Source organism: Ostrinia nubilalis, chromosome 7, assembly GCF_963855985.1.
Source record: "Ostrinia nubilalis chromosome 7, ilOstNubi1.1, whole genome shotgun sequence".
Lineage (NCBI taxonomy): Eukaryota > Metazoa > Arthropoda > Insecta > Lepidoptera > Crambidae > Ostrinia > Ostrinia nubilalis.
The window spans coordinates 4,006,107-4,033,914 of NC_087094.1; the positions used below are offsets into that span (position 1 = coordinate 4,006,107).

A 27,808-nucleotide genomic window follows, 5' to 3' on the forward strand; every position below is an offset into this window, starting at 1 on the left:
TATGGTAATTACTTTGGATGCAATTATGGACCCTGTCGGGCACAGCATTTTAGGAGGGAGGAAGAATTTGCTGTCTGTCTCTGTGTTGTCTCTCTTCACGCTTATACCGCTGAACTGATTTAAATGATAAACACATTTTTCTTGTGTTGAAGTCAACAACTATAGCAGATAACGGTAACATACCAGTTTCAGAAGCTAAAGAGAAAATAAAAAGCTAATCTTGGCTCGGCATAATAATTGTGAAGTATGATGACATGAGTCATCTATCAAATGTTGAAGAAAAAGGTCGTTGTCGACGTTGCGAAAATGGCCAAAAATTAGTTTAATGCATAAAATGTGAAATACGATTGATTTTTTCATGATTTTCATATTAAAAAATTAATTCTATAATATATCTCAATGTTTCATTTAAGTACCCCTATTTGGCAATGTGGTAAATAAGCAACAATCGTTTTTCGCGAAAATACCAACCAAATATTTTTTTTATTATTTTTCTTAACTTTATTTGATAGTAACAATTAGGTCTAAATAGATTTTATTGAAAAAATCTAACAGTTTATGTCTTGCCAAATGAAGGGTTAATAGATGTTTCAAAATTAAATTGTTATTACACTATAAATAAAATTGTTTTTGTAATTAAAATACCATTAGTTCATGGAATTGAGTATAATCTGTATAAACCTTTACCGATACCAGTACCACATAATAAAGAAAATCCAGATACATTTGCCATGATTGTGCCTTTCTGTAATTATGTAGCTGTAAGTAGAGATAAGTTAACATATGTATGTAGCAGAGATATTGGGGAATGCGCTAAACCAAATAACCAAGTCTATATATGCGGCGATCTAAACGTTTTGTCTGGACAACATACACCTATTTGTGAAACTGAAATGTTATTAAAAGTAGTAAATAAATTGCCGCAACAATGTAAATCAAAGTTAATTTATGGTCAAATAGACATCTGGCAAGAATTGAAGGGCAACCGATGGATATTTGTTGAAAGTGAACCTACTAAACTTACCGTAGAGTGTGGTTCCCAAGTTACAGAGACTAAATTATCAGGTACAGGCATCCTTAATTTACAATCTGGATGTATTGCCTTTTGCAAGAATAGAGAATTAATTGCTAAATCTAATTTAAATTTTACAATAAATATAAAATATTCAGATTTTAATTTAATTAAAGATAACTGTTGCAATGTAGAAAAGCTTAAATTGTTACAAGAAAAAACGAAACCTCTTAAATTAACTGATGTTAAATTGAAAAAACTTTTAACTGTCGATAATAATCAGATAGTAACAGATGTTGATAAAATTTTAAATGAACCTAGCCCATTAATTGAATATGATTCGCATTACCCCATTCTCACTTATTGTGTAACGATTGTAATCTTTATAATTTTAATTTTTATATTTTATAAAAAGCTTATTAGTAAATGCCCGAAATTTAGTTACAAGGTTGGAAATAACTCTAATAGTAATGATAATGATTCGGAAAATGCTCAAGAATTAGCAGAAATACCTGCTCCAAGAATTAGAATACTATCCTGAAACTTCGCAAATAGCGTAAGTTTCATCTTAAACGGGGGGCTGTTACACCTTGAAAATGTTGGCTAAACTGCTGTATTGCCATCCTAACCTGCAGAGTCAGCATTTTCACGATGCAGCGAGCCTGAACCTCCAGTTCGGAGGCGCAGTTCAGACCGGGCATCCATCCAGTAAGGACCTCTAACTTTCGGGCATTCAAAATAGAGTCAGTTCGGATATTCAAAGTAAAATTCTGTGTTTAAAGTAAACGTATTTCAGTTAATAAAAAATAATTGTTTTTTAAAAAGACATTTTAATATCCCGTCATAACAGCGCGCTCATGCGCCTGCCGCTGCACCGCCGCGACGCGCCCGCCGCGCTCGTGCCGCACGTGGCGCGCCTCGTGGGCTCCGTGGCCGTGCACCCGGTGAGTGTCCCTCTAGCGAGCGCACAGTACCGGGCGGCGGCGAGCGCGCGCTCATGCGCCTGCCGCTGCACCGCCGCGACGCGCCCGCCGCGCTCGTGCCGCACGTGGCGCGCCTCGTGGGCTCCGTGGCCGTGCACCCGGTGAGTGTCCCACTAGCGAGCGCACAGTACCGGGCGGCGGTGAGCGCGCGCTCATGCGCCTGCCGCTGCACCGCCGCGACGCGCCCGCCGCGCTCGTGCCGCACGTGGCTCGCCCCACTGCACTGCTATCTAAAGTCCGGTCGCCGAGCAGATCGAATTTCGTCCAATGACCCCAAGCTACCCATCCTTATCGCTATTATATTGTTGTCGCGACTTTGACGGGCCAGCGATCCGGTATTGACGGTGGCGACCCCCTGTCAATATTACGGGTGAGACAGTTCAGTGTATTGGATCTATACTACTGATACAGCATTAATTTTTTTAACCGTTCTCTTCTCTTCACAATAAAATGCACATCGATGAATAATAAAACGCACATTTAATATCGCTATCCGTCAAATTGACAACACTGCCAACCCACAGAAAGAATTTAGAATTCCCTTTTCTTTAGAATTTCTCTCTATTTATTTTTAAAATGGGAGAAATTTTGACAAGTTCAGTTCGATTGATATTTTCTGGTAAGGATTCGAGCTGAGGTTGAAGGCCCCAAGCACGGTAATACTATCTATACAGTATTCCAACTAGGCCATATTTTTGAAATAAATGTCAACAGCCCCGCGGTACGTCACGGTATGACAACATGCGATAGGGCTGCCCACCTACAGTACCCATTCTAATTACATCTGTCTACTTAGAATTTCTATCTAGTTTTGTGATTGTAATTTTTTTTTTATTTAGACAAACAAAATACTTTGTGAATGGAATAGGTTAAAAATGCGTGTTGTTTTGTGATTAGTAGATTTAATTTAAAAAAATATACTAAAATAATTTTGAATCTACTAATCATAATGAGTACCTACTTAATGACCTGTTACTTTAATTTCAGGCGGATGAAGTCGTGGGCAAAAGCTGGTTTAATACAATATAATTTTTATTTCAAATCAAACTGACTGAAAATGACAATTCTTGACTGTTAATAACTTGTTTTTGACTTTGACCGTAAATGACGGTAGTCAAATTCAATCACCTTAGTCATTTTCAACACTAGCTAGGCCATCGACGTCCGTTCGGCACATTCGCGACACCCCTAACCCTAACTTTTGGATTTCGACCGCGTCCCGAGATTTGAAATTCGAAGGAAAGCTCGCGTTTCGTCGGTTTATATGAAGTTATAATACTGTATGATATTATTACCGTGCCCCAAGGCACTGCCCGTGCTAAGCCGCTGGAGAAGGTCGTCCTCCTGCAATAAAGAATGACCTTATGGTAGTTTATACAGCGAACAAAATGGATTGGCTCGACTAAACGATTTCAATTTTTTTCAAATTCAAATTGTTTTTATTGTGAAATCACAGGTAAATACATAAGTCAGGTCATAAAATGTTTGTAATAGATCAGCTGTGTTCCGCCGCATGGGCATACAATAATTGAAAGATACAGAATAATTAATAATTGATGAAATGATAGGTAGTACAATTTTTATGATATATTAATGATACAATTGTTAGTCAATGATTAATATATTGATAAGTTAGTCATACAGAAAATATTATATTGTTTATAAAAACGATTGAAATGAAATATTAATTAAATCTGCACAATTATTTTCTTCATAAATTACAATATTAAATATGTAAGATTAGTGACCTGCTCGATTAAATTTTTGATATTCGGAAACGTTTAGCTTCTAAATTACTCGTCACTCGACTAATGCGAACCAGCCTTTACCATCATCTGTTTCTCGCTCTAACGTGTGGTTCCCCGCAGGTGTCCCGCTCGCACCCGTGCTACGGCGGGCGCGCGTGCGGCGGCGGCGCGGGCGCGTGCGGCGCGGGCGGCGCATGCGGCTGCGCCGGCTGCCAGCCCGCGCGCGCCTGCCAGCGGCGCCACTTCCTCTGCCATCTGTCGCGACACCCCGCCGCCACGCACACGCACTGCATACCTGACGAGTGGAAGTGAGTTACAGTAGCTCTAGCTTGCCAACAAGTGCTACGACTTTAGGGAGTGCTACGACCTTAGGGAGTGCTACGAAGATCTTTCAGCTTTACAGGATTGCCCGAGGAGTGGAAGTGAGTAACAGTAGCTGTAGCTTGCTACGACCTTAGGGAGTGCTACGACCTTAGGGAGTGCTACGAAGATCTTTCAGCTTTACAGGATTGCCCGAGGAGTGGAAGTGAGTAACAGTAGCTGTAGCTTGCTAGGACCTTAAGGAGTACTACGACCTTAGGGAGTGCTACGATGTTAGAGAGTGCTACGAAGATCTTTCATCGTTACAGCATTTCTATAAGTGTACTACTATCGGGGCCTCCGCCGTCTGCTCAGTTTTAGTTTTAGAAATATTCGTGTAAGCGCATTGCAAGAACCTCTGCCGTAGGAGTAAGTCACGGCACAGAATTATAATATGTACTACCTACCTTTTGACAATACAACTAGATATCGGGTCAGCGCAAAAATTACGTCTCGCGAAATAACAGCGCACTTGAGAAGTGAGTAGTTTCTCCGGGCGGCGCGTGCGGCTGCGCCGGCTGCCAGCCCGCGCGTGCCTGCCAGCGGCGCCACTTCCTCTGCCACCTGTCGCGACACCCCGCCGCCACGCACACGCACTGCATACCCGATGAGTGGAAGTAAGTTATTTTTTTTCCAATAGGTGAAGAATACGCGTGCGTCCGTCACTCAAGGCGCGCTCGTGAATCCCTTGTGGGTTAAACCCGCCGCGCGTGTTTTGTTTTCGACAGGCTTGGTAGCGGTATCTTTAGCGCTCCTGCACACGACGCCGCCGCGCCTTTGCACTGTTTAAACGCGCCGCGTGAAGACTGCTGCCGCGCCGCCGCCGCGGTGGCGGCGTCGTGTGCAGGATCGCTTAAAGAAGTGCTACGACGTTGGGAAGCGCTACGAAGATTTTTCAGCGTTACAGCATTTCTATAAGTGTGCTATCGGGGCTTCCGCCGTCTGCTCAAATTAGTTTTAGGACTATTTGTATAAGCGCATCGCACTGGGCAAGAACTATGGCCGGCTGCCAGCACGCGCGCGCCTGCGAGCGGCACCACTTCCCCTGCCGTGGAAGTAAATCACGGCACAGAATCATAATATGTACTACCTTCGATCAACAATACCAACTGAATATCGGGTCAGCGCAAAAATTACGTCTCGCGAAATAACAGCGCACTTGAGAAGTGAGTTGTTTCTCCGGGCGGCGCGTGCGGCTGCGCCGGCTGCCAGCCCGCGCGCGCCTGCCAGCGGCGCCACTTCCTCTGCCACCTGTCGCGACACCCCGCCGCCACGCACACGCACTGCATACCTGACGAGTGGAAGTGAGTTATTTTTTACAATAGGGGAAGAATACACGCGCGTCCGCTCATGAATCCCTTGTGGGTTAAACCCGCCGCGCGTGTTTTGTTTTCGACAGGCCTGGTAGCGGTATCTTTAAAGAAGTGCTACGACGTTGGGGAGTGCTACGAAGATCTTTCAGCGTTACAGCATTTCTATAAGTGTGCTATCGGGGCTTCAGCCGCCGAGTGGAAGTGAGTAACGGTAGCTGTAGCTTGCAAACAAGTGCTACGACTTTAGGGAGTGCTACGAACATCTTTGAGTGTTACAGGATTGCCCGAGGAGTGGAAGTGAGTCACGGTAGCTTTAAAGAAGTGCTACGACGTTGGGGAGTGCTACGAAGATCTTTCAGCGCTGCAGCATTTCTATAAGTGTGCTATCGGGGCTTCCGCCGTCTGCTCAAATTAGTTTTAGGAATGTTTGTATAAGCGCATCGCACTGGGCATAAACTATGGCCGGCTGACAGCACGCGCGCGCCTGCGAGCGGCACCACTTTCCCTGCCGTGGAAGTAAATCACGGTTCAGAATCATAAATGTACTACCTACCTTCTATCGAAAATAAAACTAGATATCGGGTCAGCGCAAAAATGACGTCTCGCGAAATAACAGCGCACTTGAGAAGTGAGTTGTTTCTCCGGGCGGCGCGTGCGGCTGCGCCGGCTGCCAGCCCGCGCGCGCCTGCCAGCGGCGCCGCTTCCTCTGCCACCTGTCGCGACACCCCGCCGCCACGCACACGCACTGCATACCTGACGAGTGGAAGTGAGTTATTTTTACAATAGGGGAAGAATACACGCGCGTTCGTCACTCACTACGCGCTCATGAATCCCTTGTGGATTATTGTCCCGCCGAGGTGGGTACCTACTAAGGAGATGAACAGGCCTGATAACGATAGCGATAAAGTGCTACGACATTGGAGAGTAGGTACTATCAAGATCTTTCAGCGTTACAGCGTTTCTATAAGTATATATTATAGGTACATGTATTATCGCATAGGTACGCATTTTAAAAGTGTTACGTCATCATAATGTCCTGATTACTTCCTAAATTGCTACGATAATCTTCCAAGGCATAGCTTTAAATATGTATAATTTGCCAAGGTATACTTTATTAACACATGTTTTGCGCGCAGGTGCGACGGGCAGGTGGACTGCCCGGACGGGTCGGACGAGGGCGCGGGCTGCGCGTGCGCGGGCGGCGTGCGCTGCGCCGACGGCACCTGCGCCGACGCGCTCAGCGGCTGCGCGCGCGGCGCCTACTGCCCGCACGCGCCGCTGCCCGACGCCTTCAGGTGAGACCAGGCTTGCAGCGGGCAGGGGACTGACGGACGGTCGGACGAGGGCGCGGGCTGCGCGTGCGCGGGCGGCGTGCGCTGCGCCGACGGCACCTGCGCCGACGCGCTCAGTGGCTGCGCGCGCGGCGCCTACTGCCCGCACGCGCCGCTGCCCGACGCCTTCAGGTGAGACCAGGCTTGCAGCGGGCAGGGGACTGACGGACGGTCGGACGAGGGCGCGGGCTGCGCGTGCGCGGGCGGCGTGCGCTGCGCCGACGGCACCTGCGCCGACGCGCTCAGTGGCTGCGCGCGCGGCGCCTACTGCCCGCACGCGCCGCTGCCCGACGCCTTCAGGTGAGACCAGGCTTGCAGCGGGCAGGGGACTGACGGACGGTCGGACGAGGGCGCGGGCTGCGCGTGCGCGGGCGGCGTGCGCTGCGCCGACGGCACCTGCGCCGACGCGCTCAGTGGCTGCGCGCGCGGCGCCTACTGCCCGCACGCGCCGCTGCCCGACGCCTTCAGGTGAGACCAGGCTTGCAGCGGGCAGGGGACTGACGGACGGTCGGACGAGGGCGCGGGCTGCGCGTGCGCGGGCGGCGTGCGCTGCGCCGACGGCACCTGCGCCGACGCGCTCAGTGGCTGCGCGCGCGGCGCCTACTGCCCGCACGCGCCGCTGCCCGACGCCTTCAGGTGAGACCAGGCTTGCAGCGGGCGGCAGGGGACTGACGGACGGGTCGGGCCCGTAAAATAACGATACGCCACGATAAACGAATCCGAATTTGCTTAATCGGAAACGAAGTCCGTTCTATGACGTATTTTGATGTTTCCTCCGAAAAGTGCTACTACGATATTGCACGATAGCCTACCCTTAACGTTTTGTTTTGCAAAACATATTTGGGTTAGTTATTTGTATTTGGATGACGTAATTCGGGTTGGTAACGTATTGTTTATTATCTTGTACTCTTTTAGTACCTTTTATACTGAAGCACCAAACTCCGCAAGTGTTTCGTAGTAGGCCAAACGAACAATCATCGTTTCGTGTTTCGTTTCGTCCGCAATTGCGTATTTCGTTTTTCATAGTAGGCCTGCCGACGCGGGCATTCGCTTTAAGCACCCTCGCGAGTTTTAACGGAGACCCTTAAACGCAAATTCCAAGACAAAGCTACTCAAGTTTTTAACACGACAGTATTTTTTGTACAGATGTGACGAACGGCTGTGCCTGTCGCCCGGATTGCTGTGTGACGGCCAGCCACATTGTGAAGACGGATCTGACGAAGCTCCTACCTTTTGTAGTCAGAAAGATCAGGTAAAATGTCTCATTATTAATAGGCACTGCTCCTAAATAACGTTATAAACACAGGGCCCGATTTAGAGGTCTGGAGGCCTCGGAACAGCAAAGGAGTGGAGGCCCAATTTTCCAAATGAAATGGACAATTATCTGATATAAATGTTTGTACAAAGTATTGTAGATAAAAGTAAAACGCGAAAACAATATCAAAGGAAAGGTTGTTTTCTAGTCTGAATTTGATTTTTTTTTTCGAGGTCTATTGTGGAGGGCTCTTCTTTGATGGAGGCCCCGGGGTTGTAGCCTCAGTTGCTCTCCTTGAAATTCTGCCCTGTAATAGACATAGCTACCTAAAAAATCGAGCGGGACATGTTATTGTCAAGAATGCAATTCCACTTATTAGACCGTTAAACGATTCATTTTACCGGATTCAGTGCTACAAACACATTCGCGCGCTGCATCGGCGTACTATCGCCAACAGTGTTAACTGCCTATTGAAAGTCATGTCATCTCGTTCTATCGCAAAGAATCGCCATTTGATTAGAGCGAGAGCAAAAACGGAAATGGATAGTTAACTGTGTGGGCGTGTGTACATTCAATTCGGATTAATTTCGTTGCAGGTCGTAGGATCAGTGCGGCAGTCGCGCGCGCTAGTGGTGTGCGGAGCCGTCGCCGCGTGCGCCGGCGGCGTGGGCGGCGCGTGGGCCGCGCTGAGGCACTGGCGCCGCCGCGCCGCCTCCCCGCGCGCCCCGCGCCGCGCCCCGCCGCGCTGCAAGCCCACGCCCAGCCTCACAGAGTGAGTACACCACACTAGCGGCGCCGCGTGCCCGGCGGCGTGGGCGGCGCGTGGGCCGCGCTGAGGCACTGGCGCCGCCGCGCCGCCTCCCCGCGCGCCCCGCGCCGCGCCCCGCCGCGCTGCAAGCCCACGCCCAGCCTCACAGAGTGAGTACACCACACTAGCGGCGCCGCGTGCCCGGCGGCGTGGGCGGCGCGTGGGCCGCGCTGAGGCACTGGCGCCGCCGCGCCGCCTCCCCGCGCGCCCCGCGCCGCGCCCCGCCGCGCTGCAAGCCCACGCCCAGCCTCACAGAGTGAGTACACCACACTAGCGGCGCCGCGTGCCCGGCGGCGTGGGCGGCGCGTGGGCCGCGCTGAGGCACTGGCGCCGCCGCGCCGCCTCCCCGCGCGCCCCGCGCCGCGCCCCGCCGCGCTGCAAGCCCACGCCCAGCCTCACAGAGTGAGTACACCACACTAGCGGCGCCGCGTGCCCGGCGGCGTGGGCGGCGCGTGGGCCGCGCTGAGGCACTGGCGCCGCCGCGCCGCCTCCCCGCGCGCCCCGCGCCGCGCCCCGCCGCGCTGCAAGCCCACGCCCAGCCTCACAGAGTGAGTACACCACACTAGCGGCGCCGCGTGCCCGGCGGCGTGGGCGGCGCGTGGGCCGCGCTGAGGCACTGGCGCCGCCGCGCCGCCTCCCCGCGCGCCCCGCGCCGCGCCCCGCCGCGCTGCAAGCCCACGCCCAGCCTCACAGAGTGAGTACACCACACTAGCGGCGCCGCGTGCCCGGCGGCGTGGGCGGCGCGTGGGCCGCGCTGAGGCACTGGCGCCGCCGCGCCGCCTCCCCGCGCGCCCCGCGCCGCGCCCCGCCGCGCTGCAAGCCCACGCCCAGCCTCACAGAGTGAGTACACCACACTAGCGGCGCCGCGTGCCCGGCGGCGTGGGCGGCGCGTGGGCCGCGCTGAGGCACTGGCGCCGCCGCGCCGCCTCCCCGCGCGCCCCGCGCCGCGCCCCGCCGCGCTGCAAGCCCACGCCCAGCCTCACAGAGTGAGTACACCACACTAGCGGCGCCGCGTGCCCGGCGGCGTGGGCGGCGCGTGGGCCGCGCTGAGGCACTGGCGCCGCCGTGCCGTGAGCCCACTGCGCTCACCTATCGTCCGAAGAAACTAGAAAAGCCATTACATTTTATTCAGAGATACAGGTTGTGGTTTTGTAAAACAACGCCCAACTCAGGGGGGTTTTACAAAACCACACCCTGTATACCGGCTCTTCGAGATAAACATTTGCCAAGTCACATTCCTACTTACACCTATTATAATCATAAAAAATCTATCCACAGAGCGTCAGAGAGCCTCTGCGAGCGGTATCCCCAGCCGACAGCCAACCCGCCGCCTTCGCCAGCCACCGCCAGCAACGGGTCGTCGGCGGCGGCGGCGGCGCGGCGGCGCGCCTACCGCCACTACCGCGCCTCCAACCGCCCGCCGCCGCCCACGCCCGCCTCCACCGACGCCTGCGAGTCCGAGCCCGAGCCCGCCGCGCGCGCGCCGCCGCCCTCCCCCGCGCCTTACCTGTACTAGGCGCGAACGCTGAGATAAAACGAACGCTCGTCACGTGATCACGGGATACACCAACGCCTGCAAGCCTGAACCCGAGCCCGAGCCCGCCGCGCGCGCGCCGCCGCCCTCCCCCGCGCCATACCTATACTAACCGCGATTGATGCTCGTCACGTGACCACAGGATACATGACTGCGCCCTGTTACAGTCACACGCTCGTCACGTGATCACGGGATACACCAACGCCTGCAAGCCCGAGCCCGAGCACTCCGCGCGCGCGTCTCCACCTTCCCCTGTACGCCTTATCTATACTAGGCGCGAACGCCACGATAGAACGAACGCTCACGTGAGCCAGCTGCGCGCGCGCCGCCGCCTATCTGTACTAGGCGCGAACGCTGATATCGAATGCTCGTCACGTGACCACAGTATACATGACTGCGCCCTGTTACAGTCACACGCTCGTCACGTGACCGTGCGTGCCGCCACTACCGCGCCTCCAACCGCCCGCCGCCGCCCACGCCCGCCTCCACCGACGCCTGCGAGTCCGAGCCCGAGCCCGCCGCGCGCGCGCCGCCGCCCTCCCCCGCGCCTTATCTGTACTAAAGCCTGGTCCGTGAGCACGTAGAATTCCGTCCATTGACCCCAAGCTACCCATCCTTATCGCTAGCGCATAATTATGTTGCTGTCGCGCTCGCACACTCACTGCGGGCGCCCGTCGCACAGTCGCGACAGTAATATAATTACGCGCGAGCGATAAGGATGGGTAGCTAGGGGTCATTGGACAAAATTCTACGTGCTCACGGACCAGGCTTTAGCCGCAACAGCCCCTGTTGCGGCTGCACGTTCGTCACGTGACCACGGGATACACCGACACCTGCGTTCGAAACCGAGCCCGCCGCTTTCCCTTGTGCCTTACCTATACTAGCCGCGAACGCCACGATTTAACGCCGGTCACGTGATCACTATCGCGCCGCCCACGCCCGCCTCCACCGACGCCTGCGAGTCCGAGCCCGAGCCCGCCGCGCGCGCGCCGCCGCCCTCCCCCGCGCCTTACCTGTACTAATTAATATAATTCCGCGCGAGCGATAAGGATGGGGTAGCTAGGGGTCATTGGACAAAATTCTACGTGCTCACAGACCAGGCTTTAGCCGCAACAGCCCCTGTTTCGGTTGCACGTTCGTCACGTGACCACGGGATACACCGACGCCTGCGAGTCCGAGCCCGCCGCGCGCGCGCCGCCGCCCTCCCCCGCGCCTTACCTGTACTAGCCGCGAACGCTGAGATAAAACGAACGCTCGTCACGTGATCACGGGATACACCAACGCCTGCAAGCCCGAGCACTCCGCGCGCGCGTCTCCACCTTCCCCTGTACGCCTTATCTATACTAGGCGCGAACGCCACGATAGAACGAACGCTCACGTGAGCCAGCTGCGCGCGCGCCGCCGCCTATCTGTACTAGGCGCGAACGCTGAGATCGAATGCTCGTCACGTGACCACGGGATACATGACTGCGCCCTGTTACAGTCACACGCTCGTCACGTGACCGTGCCTACCGCCACTACCGCGCCTCCAACCGCCCGCCGCCGCCCACGCCCGCCTCCACCGACGCCTGCGAGTCCGAGCCCGAGCCCGCCGCGCGCGCGCCGCCGCCCTCCCCCGCGCCATACCTGTACTAAGTCCCGGTCTGTGAGCACGTAGAATTTCGTCCAATGACCCCAAGCTACCCATCCTTATCGCTCGCGCGTAATTATATTGCTGTCGCGACTGTGCGACGGGCGCCCGCAGTGAGTGTGCGAGTGCGACAGCAACATAATTACGCGCGAGCGATAAGGATGGGTAGCTTGGGGTCATTGGACAAAATTCTACGTGTAACGGACCAGGCTTTAGCCGCAACAGCCCCTGTTGCGGCTGCACGTTCGTCACGTGACCACGGGATACACCGACACCTGCGTTCGAAACCGAGCCCGCCGCTTTCCCTTGCGCCTTACCTATACTAAAGCCTGGTCCGTGAGCACGTAGAATCCCGTCCAATGACCCCAAGCTACCCATCCTTATCGCACGCGCGTAATTATGTTGCTGTCGCGCTCGCACACTCACTGCGGGCGCCCGTCGCACAGTCGCGACAGCGAAATATAATTACGCGCGAGCGATAAGGATGGGTAGCTAGGGGTCATTGGACAAAATTCTACGTGCTCACAGACCAGGCTTTAGCCGCAACAGCCCCTGTTTCGGTTGCACGTTCGTCACATTTCCTGTGCCTCGTGCAACTAATTCATATTATTTCGAAACTATGCAGCTAAATAAAACAAAACTTGTCCTGGTAGCTAAAAACAATGTAGGACAGCTATTTTTCAGCAGCTATTTAAAACTACGAGGATATGATGTCAATAACATATTATTATTCAAAAAATAACCAAAGTCAAGAATCTGTTGAGGTAAAGATTTCCGCCTCCACTTTACTAGGGAGAAGGATTTAAATAGTCCAAGACACTACGCTTTTTATTTTAAAAGGAAAATTATTATCTTTATTGGATCCACACTTAACCACATTGGTTTAGTTTCCCGCCCGATTGGAATCTACTCGTAAACGTACATTTTTAATGCATGTAATGCTCTTTATATTGTGGTTGTGTTTAAGCACAAATTAAGTTTGAAAAAATATAGGAGCATTAACTCTTCATAATTATAATGTCGATTCGCACATCTTATAACATTGAAAATATTGATGTGAAATTTCATATTGGTGCTATTTCACTGTTCGTGCCTCAAATAATTATTAAGATAAATAAATTTTTATTTTCTATGTATAATATAATTAAGAGTGTGTTAGTTGTACATAAAATATTTCTCTTAGCAATGTGTATGTAGAAAAATCTTAGTACTGACTGTTTTAATCAATTGTTAAAGTCGTTATGTTTAAATTAACAAAAATAATTATCGTTGCATTTTTGCGTCATATGACTATTCAGAATTTAACAATCACTAAAAAACAGTCGGGATCATTATTTAAGCTCCATAACAGCTAATTATTGTTGAATAGATGATTTTTAATTCTTAATGCTTTGCAGTAACAAATGATAAATTAATCTTTCTACGTAAATAAACGTAAAATAAAATGTTAATTGTTAATCATCAGTCAGTGTGTATTGTTATCGTAAAAGGCTCATGAAAACATGGTCATTCTCTTTAAAGTTAATTTCGCGACGGCTACCAAATATAGCCTCTTCTCCTAAACTGGTGTTAATTTTGTTACACACAGGTATTCCGAGCTTAATAACATAAAAACGCACAATCGGACACATTGTTGAATATTTTAAAAAAATATATTTGTTGACGAAGGGAGTAACGGCACTCAAAATTGATCAGTATTTTTAGCATTTTATTTATTTTTATCATTTCAGCTATTTTTACCTAGATCATATTTTTGACCTAAAACTAAATTATTGTAAAAACTCTTAATTTAAGTTGTTGAATTACCTACTATTATTGAAATATAATGGCTAATGGCCCAAAACTTTGTAAAGAAATAAAATTAAGATTGATATCTTTTTGCAAATCATAAAAAATATTACTTGGGAATTTATAGATTAACCAGTTTAATCGAAACGCATTAGTTGTTGTTATATCTATTTTGTCTGCTTCGCGAACAGTTAAATTCGCGAAAATTAGGTAAATTACCTAAAATATTTTTCACTATATTCTGTTTTGTACACAGTGTAACAGTGTAGTTACCCCTATTGAAAATTGTGATAAATTTTCATCAGTTGCCATTACTATTGCATTTAATATAGAGAGATTTTAGATTTAAAATTGTAATTATTGATTATTCTTCTCACCTTAAACAATTGTATAAATCTGACTGAATTTGAAATATTTGTAATAAACTTTTTGTACCTGTTGTAATGGTTTCATTGTACATTTTACGATGTAATGTGTACTGTTTAGTGGTCCAAATCGTTTTGCTGAGATGCAAGTGAAGCAGCGTTGCATCGATCATCATCCTTTATGCTTGTAATTTGCTTTCGTGACGTAACTTACGGCTGTATTCGCAAGTAGTATAATAAGAAATTACATGCGACTTACAATAGTGTGCATCGTAAGTTACTTACGTAAATAAAAGTAAGTTTCAACAATAATTATTTATTGCATCCATAGTGTTACAGAGGTGGTATGATTTTATCTATCGGGCACAGCATTCTAAGAGAGGAGAAGAGTTAGGCGGCCTTCAGATGCTTAAATTAACCGCTATGAGTTGGTGGTAATATACTTTATATTTCCCTTGTAATCGGGGTATGTCATGTATAATTATTTGGGGTATGTATTTTTTTTACCAAACTAGTGTGATTGTTGGGGAAATGGGGAAGAAGTACAATGCTGATGTAAAACACATATTTGAATATCCTTGACTTGAACCGATGTTCATCCTGTCTGCGTATCTCATCTGTGATGTCACCCTCATGCTTTGCGAATTGCGAACTTTAATTTTCTCAATTTACAGTTTAGAGTAATAACGTTTGAGCACTGGCAATATTGGGGCTTACTGCTGAAAGTACACTATGCGAGAATTTCTCCAAGCCGCATCAATGTGAACAGGCACTTGACAAGTTTCTTCTTGGTGGGTGTTCACTTTGATGCATCTTGGCCAATTTCCCGCATAGTGTACTTTATGCATATCATTGACATCGGAGATAAAACGGAGAACCCAAAGATGTAAATCTAAAAAAATCAATTAAAAAAAATTACTGACAGACAAATGACATTAATGACAATAACTTTGACAGTTTGTTGTTGACGACGTCGTCGAACGAAATAAATTTTGCCGGAACTGAATAAAATAATTTCAGTATTTCCAATAGAAATGTGACTAGTGTGTAACTAAAATGGATATCATCTCAGTTATTTGGTCTTTGATCTTCTACGGTATTGTTTTCGGTCTGACATTATTATTTATTGTGAGTATTTGTTGAACACACCTACACAACAAGAGACACGACACCTGCTCGTTAGAGCCTGAAATACACGTCAGCCTGAAAAATCTACACGTTAGTTCTGTATTAATAATATTATTCATAAGTGAGAACTTACAGACTGTACCATTGGTTTACAGAGTTGTGTCATCATCTATGTTGTAACAAATCCATACCCAGTTGTCGAGCGGTTCAAAGAAGAAGAATACTATGAAGATCCAAAATCCAAGACCAAAGTAAAGTTCCCGAGTATTGAGGAACCTCAGAGTGTCAATCTTAGTGTTGTGGTCCCGGCATACAATGAGGAAGAAAGGTGTAAGTTGGACAAGACTTATTTTTCTTTATCCTAAGCGGGCATGAATTGTAATGAGCTTCTTTATTTCAGTGCCACCAATGTTAGATGAGGCATTAGAATTTTTGGAGAAAAGACTGACAGAGTATCCTTCGTACAAGTATGAAATCATAGTAGTGAGTGATGGGAGCAAAGATAAGACTGTCCAAGTGGCTGGAAACTATGCCCTGAAGTATGGCAGTGATAATGTCAGATGTCTTGAACTGGTAAAGAATAGAGGCAAAGGTGGTGCTGTGCGCTTGGTGAGTGGATATCAAGCTGTGAGTTTAAATTATCCACAAGGCAATATGTTTTATTCATTAATTTGTATATTTTCAGGGAATTGAGAGCTCCAGGGGCTCATTGATATTGTTTGCTGATGCAGATGGTGCATCCAAATTTGAGGATTTGAAAAAGCTGGAAGTAGCCGTACAAGGAACACTGAAATATGATGTAATCACACAGCCTGAAGAAATCAGTAAAGCCCACTCTATTGTCATTGGCTCTAGAGCTCATTTGGAAGAAGAATCTTTAGCCACAAGAAGTGTTTTTAGGTAACTTATGAAAAATGTTTTTAATTAATCTAGGTGTCGTAAGATAAAATATATTTAATGATTTTTAATTTTTTCCAGGAATATACTGATGTATGGCTTCCATTTCCTGGTGTGGTTGTTCACTGTAAAGGGCATCAATGACACACAATGTGGTTTTAAACTGTTCACTAGAAAATCTGCACAAACTTGTTTCAAGAGCTTACATGTGAATAGATGGTAATTATTGCATAAAAATAGTCTTAAAGCCTTGTAGTGCTCTCTACCAGTTAACTGTACATTCAGTGCAGGTCAGTCATTGCTGATTGTCATCATAGTTCCTAGTGCCCACCTACATTAAAATTAAATTATTGTTATGATAAATAATAATATTTGATTGCAGGGCATTTGATGTAGAATTACTGTACATAGCACAACAACTTAACATTCCAATAACTGAGATTCCTGTGAGATGGACAGAGATCGAAGGCTCCAAGGTTACCCCTGTCCTCTCCTGGATACAGATGGGGTGTGACCTCGGCCTCATTTGGCTTAAATATACGATAGGAGCCTGGAAGATCAAAGCTGATAAGATAGATTAAGCATGTCCTGTATATTATTTTAAAGTTTATTAGATCAAGCTAAATAAAAATTTATTTTAATGTCTTTTCTCTTGTATTGAGTGTAGCCTCAACTAGCACCCTAGACCCCTCATTTACCAATTTATCCTATCTATAGGATAACAGATTGTTTTCTCAATTTTTGTTCTAAGACTTAGCAACCATTTCATAAAATTTTATTACGAAATTCAAGAATACAATATGATATAAAATTAGCTTTGCCATAAATAAATTACTTTATCAATGGTTTTGGCTATCAGTTCTTACCAGTTCTTATAATCCAATCCAAGTCAAATCATAATCAAGTTCAATAATCTTTTTCTGTAGTCTTTATCAACTCACTAAATTATTCACGTCGATATAGTGTTGTTAGTTTTTCGCTGTTTGTTTGTAATTAATTAAGTTGTTTGAAGAAACATTGTTGAAGATATTATGAAGTAAATAAGGTTGAGGTGGTGTCATCATGGATAAAGTAAATAAAACACTTATGTACATTCAGAATAATTATTTATTTTATCAAAGAGATTTCTAACATAGATCATTTGAAGAAGTTAACAACATTGAATATTATCATAAGATCAATTTGTTTCACAGTTACATTGCTAAATAAAATTTATACAACAAATCATGGCATAAAAGAATAAGAATAATATTAGCCGTGTTCATTATATTAAAATAAAATAATAATATACATTAAATAAAAGTCATTTGCAATCATTCAATAAATGATGCTTATATTGTTGTTTCTTATTTACTTAATAAATACTAATGGCTGTATCACATTATGTAATTTTCTGAAAAATTATTTACTTATACCACTTCAATCATGGAATGAGCCTGCTCATATTTAGATTAATAAACAAACAGTAACATAGAAAGTTGCCTCCAGCCAGATAAATGTATTAAATTCTACTTTTACCTACCAAATTAGTCAGAAGAATAAGCTCATTTTCGGCTACGCGGCAGATTTATACTTTTTACAGTCGAATATAATATGTTGAGCATTATTGAAAGGAAGAAATACATAATATTTATAAAAAAGATACAAAAAATTTGGCTTAATGAGCGTGAAAGTACTCAATTAGGTACTTAAGTTTCTTGTATAATAATATAATTAATTACCTACATATAGGTATACATCGTAGAATTATTTATAAAGCATCTTTTCTGGTACATACAAAGTGCCGAAGCAAAGACTGTAGTCGACAAAAGGACGATACAATTACAATGATTTCAGACGGTGTTGACATATTTTAATGAGAACATGTTTTAATGATATCGTATCTATAAAACAAAATGTACCCCAATAAAAGTAATCAAATAGGTACATATTATGTCTACGATTTCGTAGTTCGTGCATCAGGCTAATGTTGCATAAGTGTCAAGTAATAGATTATAAAAGTTACAAAATATAATAAACAGAAATAGAAACAAGTAATATTTTGCCACAAAAAATCAACTAGGCTTGATATTATACTAAAATGCAATAACAAATTAACATGCCACTTATCTTCACCTTAAAGGAGATAAAGAAAATAGAAAGTTAAATTAGTTTCATAAAGAACATAAAATAAGGTCTCATAATCAAGTAAATGTCATTACAGTTGAAAAATTAAAAGCTAATTAGTAGGAAAATATAAGATTTAATAGTCTAGATCAAGTATCTCTAATAGTAGCTATTAAAAAGAAGTGATTCAACAAGGTCATTACCTTGCTAATGTTTATGAATGTTTCAAAGCAAAATCACGTGCCTATTACCTTTGACCATTCACAGTTTACGTACACCATAAAAAATTAGGTTACCTACTTAAATATTTACCCCAAGGTTCAGTGGCGAAAAAATGAACTCTTCATCGATGTTTACGGCCAACACTGGACGGAAGAAAAACATCTTGATTAGTCAGAACTAACAGAACAGATTCAAAGCCCGATTATTTTACGCATTGAGTAGCGATTCGAGATATCAACAGTTTAAATTTTAAATGAAGTCTAACTTTTCATTTTGATTAACCTTCTATAAAATATGTCTCATTAGTTCTCCATCCATAAGATAAAATATAACAATCAGCTTATCCATTACACGCCTGCTATAATGGTTCATATAATTTTGTAATATGCTGTGAAAAATTGGAAGACAGTGTTTATTATACTTCATTGTAATTCTTAGAATTGAAACGTAAAAGAATCAATTGATTTTCTATAAAAAAATACTTTATGACAACATGAAGATAACTTATGTTGTTGTTGTTTTCAATCTTTAATTACACTGAATAACTGTAGACAGTCATAAAGCAGCGTGATTACGAACATTTAACAATAAAGCTTTCATTAATGAAATGCAACATTTAACATACATTCTTACACTTTACTCAAATCAATACTTCTTATATATCTTCTTAATATACATAATAGCTACAAAATTCATTGTATGATTCTTCATTTAGAACTTCATTACATATTTCATTATTTTTCACATTTATGATAGGAATATATTTATTTATTTTGTTTGTGCTTTAAACCATAATTTACTAAATGTTATAAAAAGGTAATGGAATAGTAACCAAACTAATACTGGAAATAAAAAAATTAAAAATAAATGAAGAATTGCTTAATACATATTAGTTACACAGACTTACATATTTTTTACCTGCTTGTAAATTAAATTTTCAGGCAGGTTTCAGACATTCATTTCTCAAAAAAGAAAATTTCTGTTACTAATAAATTGAGCTTAATAAATCATTTTTATAATAATTGTCATCAATCAAATTAATAATCTCAATCAAATTAATGTTTTGAATGCAATTTATTAGTAACAAATTGACAAGAAGTCTAAATAGTTGTTATAAAAGTCAAAGTAGGTATCATCTGATACTCATGGTATAGGTTCATCTTTTATGTTTTGTTTATACCTTTAGTCCAAACACCATTTTCAGGAATTGTTCATAATGGATTGTGATGACTCCATCCTGGTCTGTGTCGTATTGACGGAATGCTGATGTTAAAGTCTGGAAATGAAAAAATAACTGGTTATATTAATCTTATTTTCAATATAATTCAACTTGTTTTAATCATATGGTATAATACATAATATTTTATACTGACTTAGGATGAATCTATAGACTATCTTTATCATCATCATATGTAAACCTACACTCATTGCATTAAGTTACATGTTACTTGCATATACCTATATGCAAGAATACATAAATGTATAACTTACGTATAAAGTGACGCAGCACTGAATAAAGTCATCAAACAGTATCGTCCCTCTTCCGAATCTGTCAAACTTCTGCACCATAGTATTGACCACTTCATCAGACAGTCTGTAGCCAAATGCAGTCAGGGCGTTTTTCAACTCTTGCCTGTCAATATTGCCCGAGTTGTCACGGTCAAAAGATCTGAAGCAATTTTGCCAATCGCTGACATATTTCCATAATGCCCCAAAATCTTCAAACGATATGACACCTCTGTTCTGCTTGTCAAACATACCTGAAATTAGTTATTTAAATAAAACAACTATCATCATACATTTAACCTCACCTTTCAACAACAGACAATATTAAATACCTACTCAAAATCAAAATTATACCTTAATCTTTAAAATTTTTAACCATAAAACATACATACCAATCATAAGACGCACTGTTTCAGGGTTAAAAGGATTCCATGTGCCATTGGACAACGCTTGCTGAAGCTCATCCGCGGAAATGTAGCCACTTCTGTCCTTGTCCACCCTGTAAGAAAGATTCTTTTGTAGACCATTTCCAGAATGTAATCCAACTATAAAGTTTACGATTATAAAAAATATAAGTGTTTGGAATATTATCTTGCATCACAGCATTATAGTTTTTTTATTTAATGTGTTGTTGCTGTGAAAAGCAGTCAATCTGTAGACTTTATTATTATCAGTTTGTATTTGACCTTTGCAAACACTCATAAGTAATGTCAATATATTTTTCACTTTACTGACGAATCTGTTAGTTATGTTAGATAACATACCTCCTAAAGATGTCCCACAGGAACTCTCTGCTGGGCATAGGTGACTGGAAACTCATTCTTACTTTGATCTGAAATAGAAATACAATTTAATATTATTAATAACTGCTACATACATATAATACAATTTATATAGTATAGATTATCTTTAGTAGGTACCAAGGCGTAGACATGTTTTTTATTTAAGTAAACACAGGAAAATAGAAAGTACATTCGTGTCCCTAATAATTTATGGACATTAAAAACGGGTTTAACCTTGTTTACAGGCAACAAGTGCAAAAAGTGGCTACTCACAGGGCTCTCGGAAAAGACTGAAAGTGTTACAATTGAATTACTGGATTTGGTACTTCTGACCAGATCCTGAGCTGAGCACAAACTTAGTTTTCTTTTATATTGATTGATGAGGTGAAATAAATTCTGGCGAAACACGGCTTCAATGACGCCTGATGAATGACGCACACTGACGCACCACAGATGTGTGACGCACACAGCATAGACAGCTCAACAGCTGACTCAAAAAGAAATTAAGCTTACAGTCTTGGAAATTAGTAATTTGCCTAATGGCACAAGTACACTATTCGGCAAATTGGCCAAGTCGAAACGCTAGCCCGCCGCACACCGAAGTATGGGCGTCACACGCGAGGAGGAAGGAGAAAGTAATCGAGATGGTGTTCACACCATACGCCTTGGCCACAGATTGGAGTTTTGGCCAAGTTCCGATCCAATCCTTATCTGTGTTCCGATCCAACTTTGCGACATGACATTTGACAGGTGACTAGTGACAGTTTAGTTTGTTTTTAAATTAATTTATTAATTTGACATGCAAAGGAGACACTACGATTAATTTTATTTTTAAAACTTGATAAAAAATGAAATAAAGAATACTATAATTTAATTAACAATTTTTAATAACATTTTTTGTCTGCTTATTTAAAAATCTTGATAATTGGTCTGTTTTATAAAATAATAAGGGCGGTTAAGATGATTTGGATATGCGGTGTCAGTCACATCATGTTTTGGTAATAAAATGGCGGATGTCCCCAGCGCCGACAGAAAAGTAAAACTCACTAAAAACGGGAAAGTTGTAAAAAGACGCTCACGTAATCCAGAAGGTATGTTGTGATTACCTTACCCTTTGTTTTAAATAGAACTGTTTCTACGGTACTGTCTTTATACATTATTTGTCTCGAATGTTAGGCCATCGTTCATACCATCTACTATTGCCTCTTACTACTTTTTGCTATTTGTGAAACTTTGTAATAGTTTTTGTTGTGTTCAGTGGCAGAAAGTAAATAAAGAAATAACGTCATTCTATTTTTAATAACTATTGGAGTCTTATCTTGATACCATCTCCAAACTACGTGATCATGTATGTCCAGTTTGAGCCATGGGTTTGAGCAATGTTATTCAAGGAATCTTCAAGGGAGAATGTTTTTGCGCATTTTTGCTTTGCGATTTTATTTATTTTTTCACAATATTCAATAATATATTTTTGAAAATGACTGTGAAAAGATACTATGACTTAATTTAAGAATTATCAGCAAACATATTGAGTAATATTTATTACTTTCAATTAATTTTTTTTTAAAGTTAAGTTAATTTTAGACTTCGTAAATAATTCAGTACTTTTTCTCTAAAAAAGTAATGTGCTGTGTATAATATGCTCAGTAAAGCAAATTCAGTTAAACAATTTTATGCAGAAAATATCTAAAGGAAGTTTTTGTATATTTTCAGAATGGCACAAACAAAAACAGAAGCGTTTAAGAATAGCTGGTCTGGAATACATAAATGCAAACGGAAAAGTGGTGCCACCGAAACAGCCTGGGCCCGACTGCAACTGTCGCCGTAGGTGTTTTCAGAAAGTGCCTGAAGATATTAGGCTCAAAACCTTTCAGGGTTTTTACTCCATGAAAACACATGATGAACAAAATGCATACTTGTTTGGGCTCATGAGGCAAGTGGATGTCAAGAGAAAAAGAGTTAAGTCTAGCAGCCGGCGAACTTGCACATTTGAATATTTTGTCAGAGTGAAGGGAAGAGAAACACAAGTATGTCAAACTGCCTTTAAAAACATTCATGCTATAACTGAAAGAAAAGTAAGGGTCCTCTGTAAAAAAATGGATGATGGAGTCATGTTTCCCAGTGACAATCGAGGCAAAAACAGCCACCGTCGCTCAGGAGAAGTTCGATTACCAACCGGTGTTGTTGATCAAATTAAAAATCACATTTATTCAATAGTGCACACACATCGCCTGAAGGACTTCATACGACTAGATAAGGTGGCAGGATTAGAAATAAATATTTCAAAGATGTGGAAAGATTACATTAAAGCCTATGATCCCGACAACATAGGAGCTACTATGCCTAAGTCAAAAAGAAACATGGAAGTGGCAATCCCGGCTGAACCCGTGGTCCAGCCTCCCCCTCCTCCCCCAGAACCCCAGTTTGCTCAGCTCACGTACCCTGGCAGTGGGCACCTTGTGAATATAGCTGAAAATTACTTCCAAAACCAGTATCAGACTGCTACATTATCTGGCACATCTAATAACTTCTATCAAACACAGAATGGGAGTCAAACTATGGGATTGATATTGCCAGCACGGCCTGCTCAGCCTACCACAGCTTATATTGTGTTGCAAACCAAACAGGAACCTCCTCAACCGAATACGCTTGCAATAGACAACAATCCATATAATCAAACAGAGCCAACAGAAAATAATATCATGCAGGAAGCAAAAGACGTAAAGGAAATAAAGAAAGAGAGAAAAAAAGGTCCCCTGGTGAAGCAGTGGAGATATACCAACATCTTCCATGATGAAATCAATGGTGCAGCTCTTGCTGCCATCAAGACCAGGCTCGCTATGTACTATGCTGAGAGTGATGCGGCAAGAAAAAAGGTCAAGCAGCAGGTGCGACCTTCAGAGACAGTCCAGACACAAACGTCACCAGAACAAATAAGGCCAACTCACACACACACACTTACTATTTATACTTAACCATTGCAGCTGCCACCTGGTCCATGCCATGGTGAAATTACTTAAGTGACTGATCTGAACGTCTTGATTGAATTCTCAAATGTAACAATCAATGCTAGTATTAGTAATTACTAACAATAATACTTTATGAAAAGTAATTAATACTATGCCTATATTTAGGTAGAAGCTATCAATTTTAATCATTGTTTATATTAATCTTATGCTTTTAATTATTATATGAGTACAGTACATATTGTTTTATTAGATTGTTTAGGAAATCGTGTTTGCCAGTGTAAAATAATTAACGAGTTTATATTTTCCATTTATTTTACTATCTGATTATCATTAATGCAAAAATATTTTATCCTGTATTAAGGAACAATTGAATAAATATTACTAGTTCAATGATTTTGTTTCAATTAAATACTTTAATTAATCTGTCTTTTGTCGGCGACTACGAAGTGTTTTGGAGTTAATTGTCCTATGAATGGAAGGAAATGCGGCAGTAACAAATTGCTGCTGCATAAATTCGTTAATGATCTTTAGCAGGTACATCTTAACATACAAAGAAGTTGCCCCAAAAGTTGACTGGGAGAAGAGAATGCCATGTGTAAGACATTATGTTCACCCTAAATCAAATCAAATCAAATTTCTTTATTTGCGTTATTCCAGGTACATAAGTGGTCTTACATAGATTTGGTAGGTTTCACTGAAATTTGCTCAAACTAGGAAGCGTGCAAATATTAAAAAGAGTAGTAGACTTTATATCGAAAATAATACTAACATGTCATATTACATTAATTGATTAAAAACAGAAAACTAATAAATCATCATTAATTAAATTATAAACTAATACAGAATGTCATATTGAATAATTATTGTCATATCATATTGAAAATGTCACCTCAGGATAATAATGTACTTATTGTATGTCACTTAACATTACAATTAAAATATTCATTTAATGAGTAGAACGACCTCTCCACAAGCCATGCATGCAGTTTGGTTTAAAACTGAGATCCGCTAACTAAGCCCTCTTAATTCCGCGGGCAATGAGTAATTATCCTAGTTTCAAATAAATAAGGGCCAGACTAAAAATGTGTTTTTGGAATTTGTGCCCTTTTTGGTTGATCTTGGTGTCTTCTAACTACCCAATTATGTCAAAACAGTATGATTGAATGAAAGAAAAGAGTATTTTTTTGTATTTATTTTACACTTAAATTATGCAGACAATACACAAGCGCCTCCAACAGCCTTGATTTTCCTCTCTGCAGATTTTGAGAAGAACTTTGCTTTCACTATCACAGGCTGCTTGGGAAGTTTGCCTTTGCCTAGTAACTTGTAGTAACCCTGAAACAAGCAAACATTTCATGAATTGAAATGAGTGAGAGAATATTCGTCAAAATAACATGACTGGAGAAATTTTGGACATTATAGAGCAGTTTTTTATTCATGATCAACTAACTATTCAGTCTCTATTGAAATGACATTTAGGCTGAGATGCACCATCTTACTTTAACAAACGTCAAACTCCATAGGTACACAAAGCACCAGTTATCATTATAATAAAATTGCAGTTAAGTTAGGTGGTGCAAACTGAGCCTTTGCTTGACAAAGTCCTGAATTAGTTGCTGCAGCTGCATTAGAACTGTATGTTAATTTCTGCAGTAAAAGGTATTCTTGCTAAACCAACAAAACAATCATTTTTTATTTCTGTTATGTCCCCAGCCACCAGAGGAGTGGGGACAAAGGGAAAAAAATAATTTACTTTCATTCTCATTCTCTCCAGCGGTGGGGACAATGGGAATAAACCGTACATAAAACGAAAAAATAGTAGATATAAATTAAAGTTTAAATTAAATACTTACAGCCTTGACAATGTTGATGACAGGGACCTTGTTGTCTGTGGCAGAGGCGTACTTCAGACGAGCCTGCTCCGACACCAGTGTCCACAGTTTGTCCAGGTTGAGGACGGGGCAGAAGTCCTTGTTTTTCCTCAAGTGGAAATTCCTCATACCAAGCTGTAATTGAGGGAAGTAAAATATTAGTAGTGTGCAGAACTACCAACATAAAAGGAAATAGGTATCATTTCTATTTTAACAATAAAATACCTAGTCATAATTTGATTTAAATTTTTTAACTTTGACATACAAATCTCCTTAGCCTATTTCAAGATACATTTCTATTAGAAAACTGACAGAAAAAAAGGAGTTATATCTATATAAATGCAGGGTACAAGCCTAAACCCCATTGGAGGAGTCTGGGCTCCAAAAACCTCATGTCAAGAATTAATTCTATAGAATATGAACAATTAGAGCAAGATACATTCCTTTTTAACAACAAGATAATGTTATGCTGTGAATAATAAACAAACTTCTAGGCAATACTAGAGATTGTAGAATTTCTGACTAAAATTCATGTCATAATGCAATGAGATTCAGACTACAGGGAAGACAACAACAATGAAAGCATGCACTTACTTTGCCAAAGTATCCGGGATGGTACTTGTCCATGTTGATTCTGTGGTGATGTTCACCACCAGCGTTACCGCGACCTCCAGGATGCTTACGGTGCTTACCTGAAAAAGATGGTAATACATATGAACACCAATAATTGTTTTTTTTTTAATTTCATATGTATGGTTTACTGTATTAATAAGAACTCATCTTTTATTAGACGACAGCGTAATATAAAATAGCTAAGGTTATAAGCTACGTCCCTAAAATTAAGAACATGAGTTAGGCCGGAGAGGTTATACCAATAATTCGCATTTATAAAACCTAAATACAAATAAAATGTATGTAATACTAACCGATACGGCCATGACCATGGCTTACGTGTCCTCTCAGCTTCCTGGTCTTCTTCTTGGAGGTGGCCTGCAGAAGAACAACCAAGTTGTATTTACATCAAACATTTTGGGAAAGTCACGTAAATACTAATAAAGTATACACAGTTTTCACTTATACCACGTTCCACTCATAGTATTAATTAATTTCCATCAAAGATTGCATCGATTATCAAAGATAAATGTGAAGAAAAGTTAAAAATTATCACCAACCATATTTTCGGTATCCGTCAAACTTTAAAAAAGAAGGAGAGAAAGAGACAGATAGCTGACTCGACCATAAACTAATGTCAATGTCACAAATGTCATTCCATTAAAAAAAATGTAAGCCATAAAGTTTGCTACAGCTTGGAGTTGCTGTATTTTCAGCCATACTAACTCGCATTTAGTGAATTTAATTTACACGTGTTTTCATGCGATGGCCAAGTCAATATATTTATGTAAAACGTTAAAGATTTCCTGGCCTGGACTTGGTATTACATGGATCTCACAACTTTTTACCGTAGAACAACTGAGTTGCGAAACTTGGTTTTTTTGACAAGTATTGTTTTTGATGGGATCTCATTTATTTTTGTATTTTGTAGACAGCAGTTATGTATCTAGAAAACTGGACCGAAATTGAAAAATTTTACTCGACTTGGCGGTTACACTACCGTGCCCCCAAATATTTTAGTTTTTCCTTGATTCATACACCAAACACTACTTATATTCCAAATTTGAAGCTTCTAGGTCTGCTAGAAGTGCCTTAGAATTTTGATGATCGGTGAGTCAGTCAGTCAGTCAGTCAGTCAGTCAGTGAGTGACAAAATTAAGTAACTTTGACCCGTTATAATTCTTAAACTACTGGTTCAAATTGAATGAAATTTTAAATATACCGTGTCTTTACAATGCCTGCATAGGCCATAGCTAATGAAAATTCAGCCTTCTAGTTTTATCCACAACGAAGTTACAGGCGGTCGAAAATGGCCTGAGCCCCGATTACGGTAACTTTTAACGTTTCCAATCCAGACGCGTTTCTGATTCTGCAATACGATTGGTCAAAACAGCTGACGTACGCTGTTGAACGACCAATCGTATCGCAGAATCGAGAAGCGTGTCTGGATTGGAAACGTTAAAAGTTACCGTAATCGGGGCTCAGAATTGCTTCGAGAAAAGGATGGTACGGCCGTGCCGCTTTTTTGCTCGACTTGGTGGGGGCACTGCCGTGCCCCCAGATTCAGACTACAAGATAAAAGTCTCAC

The 27,808-nt window shown here is 42.6% G+C and overlaps 5 protein-coding genes across 6 annotated transcripts; 3 read left to right on the plus strand and 2 right to left on the minus strand.

The window, feature by feature from the left end:
* Nucleotides 1-5,101: 5,101 nt before the first annotated feature.
* Nucleotides 5,102-8,778, plus strand: LOC135073469 (sortilin-related receptor-like). The gene is made up of 7 exons (XM_063967651.1): nucleotides 5,102-5,159; nucleotides 6,050-6,182; nucleotides 6,553-6,711; nucleotides 6,898-7,047; nucleotides 7,234-7,383; nucleotides 7,894-7,999; nucleotides 8,599-8,778. The coding sequence occupies exons 1-7, from the start codon at nucleotides 5,102-5,104 to the stop codon at nucleotides 8,776-8,778; spliced, it is 936 nt and encodes a 311-aa protein (XP_063823721.1).
* Nucleotides 8,779-15,067: 6,289 nt separating this feature from the next.
* LOC135073068 (dolichyl-phosphate beta-glucosyltransferase) lies at nucleotides 15,068-16,797 on the plus strand. Its single transcript, XM_063967081.1, has 6 exons — nucleotides 15,068-15,255; nucleotides 15,411-15,585; nucleotides 15,656-15,864; nucleotides 15,941-16,155; nucleotides 16,234-16,371; nucleotides 16,535-16,797. The coding sequence occupies exons 1-6, from the start codon at nucleotides 15,184-15,186 to the stop codon at nucleotides 16,731-16,733; spliced, it is 1,008 nt and encodes a 335-aa protein (XP_063823151.1). The 5' UTR covers nucleotides 15,068-15,183; the 3' UTR covers nucleotides 16,734-16,797.
* Nucleotides 16,798-18,374: 1,577 nt separating this feature from the next.
* Nucleotides 18,375-21,256, minus strand: LOC135073069 (programmed cell death protein 6). 2 transcript variants are annotated; one of them, XM_063967082.1, is made up of 6 exons: nucleotides 21,042-21,256; nucleotides 20,751-20,818; nucleotides 20,379-20,485; nucleotides 19,972-20,240; nucleotides 19,661-19,756; nucleotides 18,375-18,623 (listed from the first exon to the last, which is right to left on the minus strand). In XM_063967082.1, exons 2-6 carry the CDS (start codon nucleotides 20,804-20,806, stop codon nucleotides 18,612-18,614), a joined length of 540 nt encoding a protein of 179 aa, XP_063823152.1. In that variant the 5' UTR covers nucleotides 20,807-20,818; nucleotides 21,042-21,256; the 3' UTR covers nucleotides 18,375-18,611. The 2 variants fall into 2 exon arrangements, with proteins under 2 accessions (XP_063823152.1, XP_063823153.1); XM_063967083.1 differs by having other exon boundaries at nucleotides 18,375-19,756; nucleotides 21,042-21,255.
* Nucleotides 21,257-21,709: 453 nt separating this feature from the next.
* Nucleotides 21,710-24,127, plus strand: LOC135073070 (uncharacterized). The gene is made up of 2 exons (XM_063967085.1): nucleotides 21,710-21,859; nucleotides 22,482-24,127. Exons 1-2 carry the CDS (start codon nucleotides 21,775-21,777, stop codon nucleotides 23,741-23,743), a joined length of 1,347 nt encoding a protein of 448 aa, XP_063823155.1. The 5' UTR covers nucleotides 21,710-21,774; the 3' UTR covers nucleotides 23,744-24,127.
* Nucleotides 24,128-24,914: 787 nt separating this feature from the next.
* On the minus strand, nucleotides 24,915-26,850 carry LOC135073072 (large ribosomal subunit protein uL15). Its single transcript, XM_063967087.1, has 5 exons — nucleotides 26,781-26,850; nucleotides 26,535-26,598; nucleotides 26,203-26,300; nucleotides 25,591-25,743; nucleotides 24,915-25,072 (listed from the first exon to the last, which is right to left on the minus strand). The coding sequence occupies exons 1-5, from the start codon at nucleotides 26,781-26,783 to the stop codon at nucleotides 24,944-24,946; spliced, it is 447 nt and encodes a 148-aa protein (XP_063823157.1). The 5' UTR covers nucleotides 26,784-26,850; the 3' UTR covers nucleotides 24,915-24,943.
* Nucleotides 26,851-27,808: the final 958 nt, after the last annotated feature.

What these genes read in the sequence shown, in the direction of transcription:
- LOC135073070 (XM_063967085.1), top strand. Translation starts at nt 21,775, where the DNA reads ATGGCGGATGTCCCCAGCGCCGACAGAAAAGTAAAACTCACTAAAAAC. An exon ending in ACGCTCACGTAATCCAGAAG is followed by an intron (nt 21,860 to 22,481) that starts GTATGTTGTGAT and finishes GTATATTTTCAG; the next exon opens with AATGGCACAAACAAAAACAG.
- LOC135073069 (XM_063967082.1), bottom strand. Translation starts at nt 20,806, where the DNA reads ATGAGTTTCCAGTCACCTATGCCCAGCAGAGAGTTCCTGTGGGACATC. An exon ending in CTGTGGGACATCTTTAGGAG is followed by an intron (nt 20,486 to 20,750) that starts GTATGTTATCTA and finishes TCTTTCTTACAG; the next exon opens with GGTGGACAAGGACAGAAGTG. An exon ending in AACAGTGCGTCTTATGATTG is followed by an intron (nt 20,241 to 20,378) that starts GTATGTATGTTT and finishes AACTAATTTCAG; the next exon opens with GTATGTTTGACAAGCAGAAC.
- LOC135073072 (XM_063967087.1), bottom strand. An exon ending in CCATGGTCATGGCCGTATCG is followed by an intron (nt 26,301 to 26,534) that starts GTTAGTATTACA and finishes CATCTTTTTCAG; the next exon opens with GTAAGCACCGTAAGCATCCT. An exon ending in TCATCAACATTGTCAAGGCT is followed by an intron (nt 25,073 to 25,590) that starts GTAAGTATTTAA and finishes TGCTTGTTTCAG; the next exon opens with GGTTACTACAAGTTACTAGG.
- LOC135073469 (XM_063967651.1), top strand. Translation starts at nt 5,102, where the DNA reads ATGGCCGGCTGCCAGCACGCGCGCGCCTGCGAGCGGCACCACTTCCCC. An exon ending in CCGCTGCCCGACGCCTTCAG is followed by an intron (nt 6,712 to 6,897) that starts GTGAGACCAGGC and finishes CCAGGCTTGCAG; the next exon opens with CGGGCAGGGGACTGACGGAC. An exon ending in CCGCTGCCCGACGCCTTCAG is followed by an intron (nt 7,048 to 7,233) that starts GTGAGACCAGGC and finishes CCAGGCTTGCAG; the next exon opens with CGGGCAGGGGACTGACGGAC.
- LOC135073068 (XM_063967081.1), top strand. Translation starts at nt 15,184, where the DNA reads ATGGATATCATCTCAGTTATTTGGTCTTTGATCTTCTACGGTATTGTT. An exon ending in AAGGTGGTGCTGTGCGCTTG is followed by an intron (nt 15,865 to 15,940) that starts GTGAGTGGATAT and finishes GTATATTTTCAG; the next exon opens with GGAATTGAGAGCTCCAGGGG. An exon ending in AGCTTACATGTGAATAGATG is followed by an intron (nt 16,372 to 16,534) that starts GTAATTATTGCA and finishes ATTTGATTGCAG; the next exon opens with GGCATTTGATGTAGAATTAC.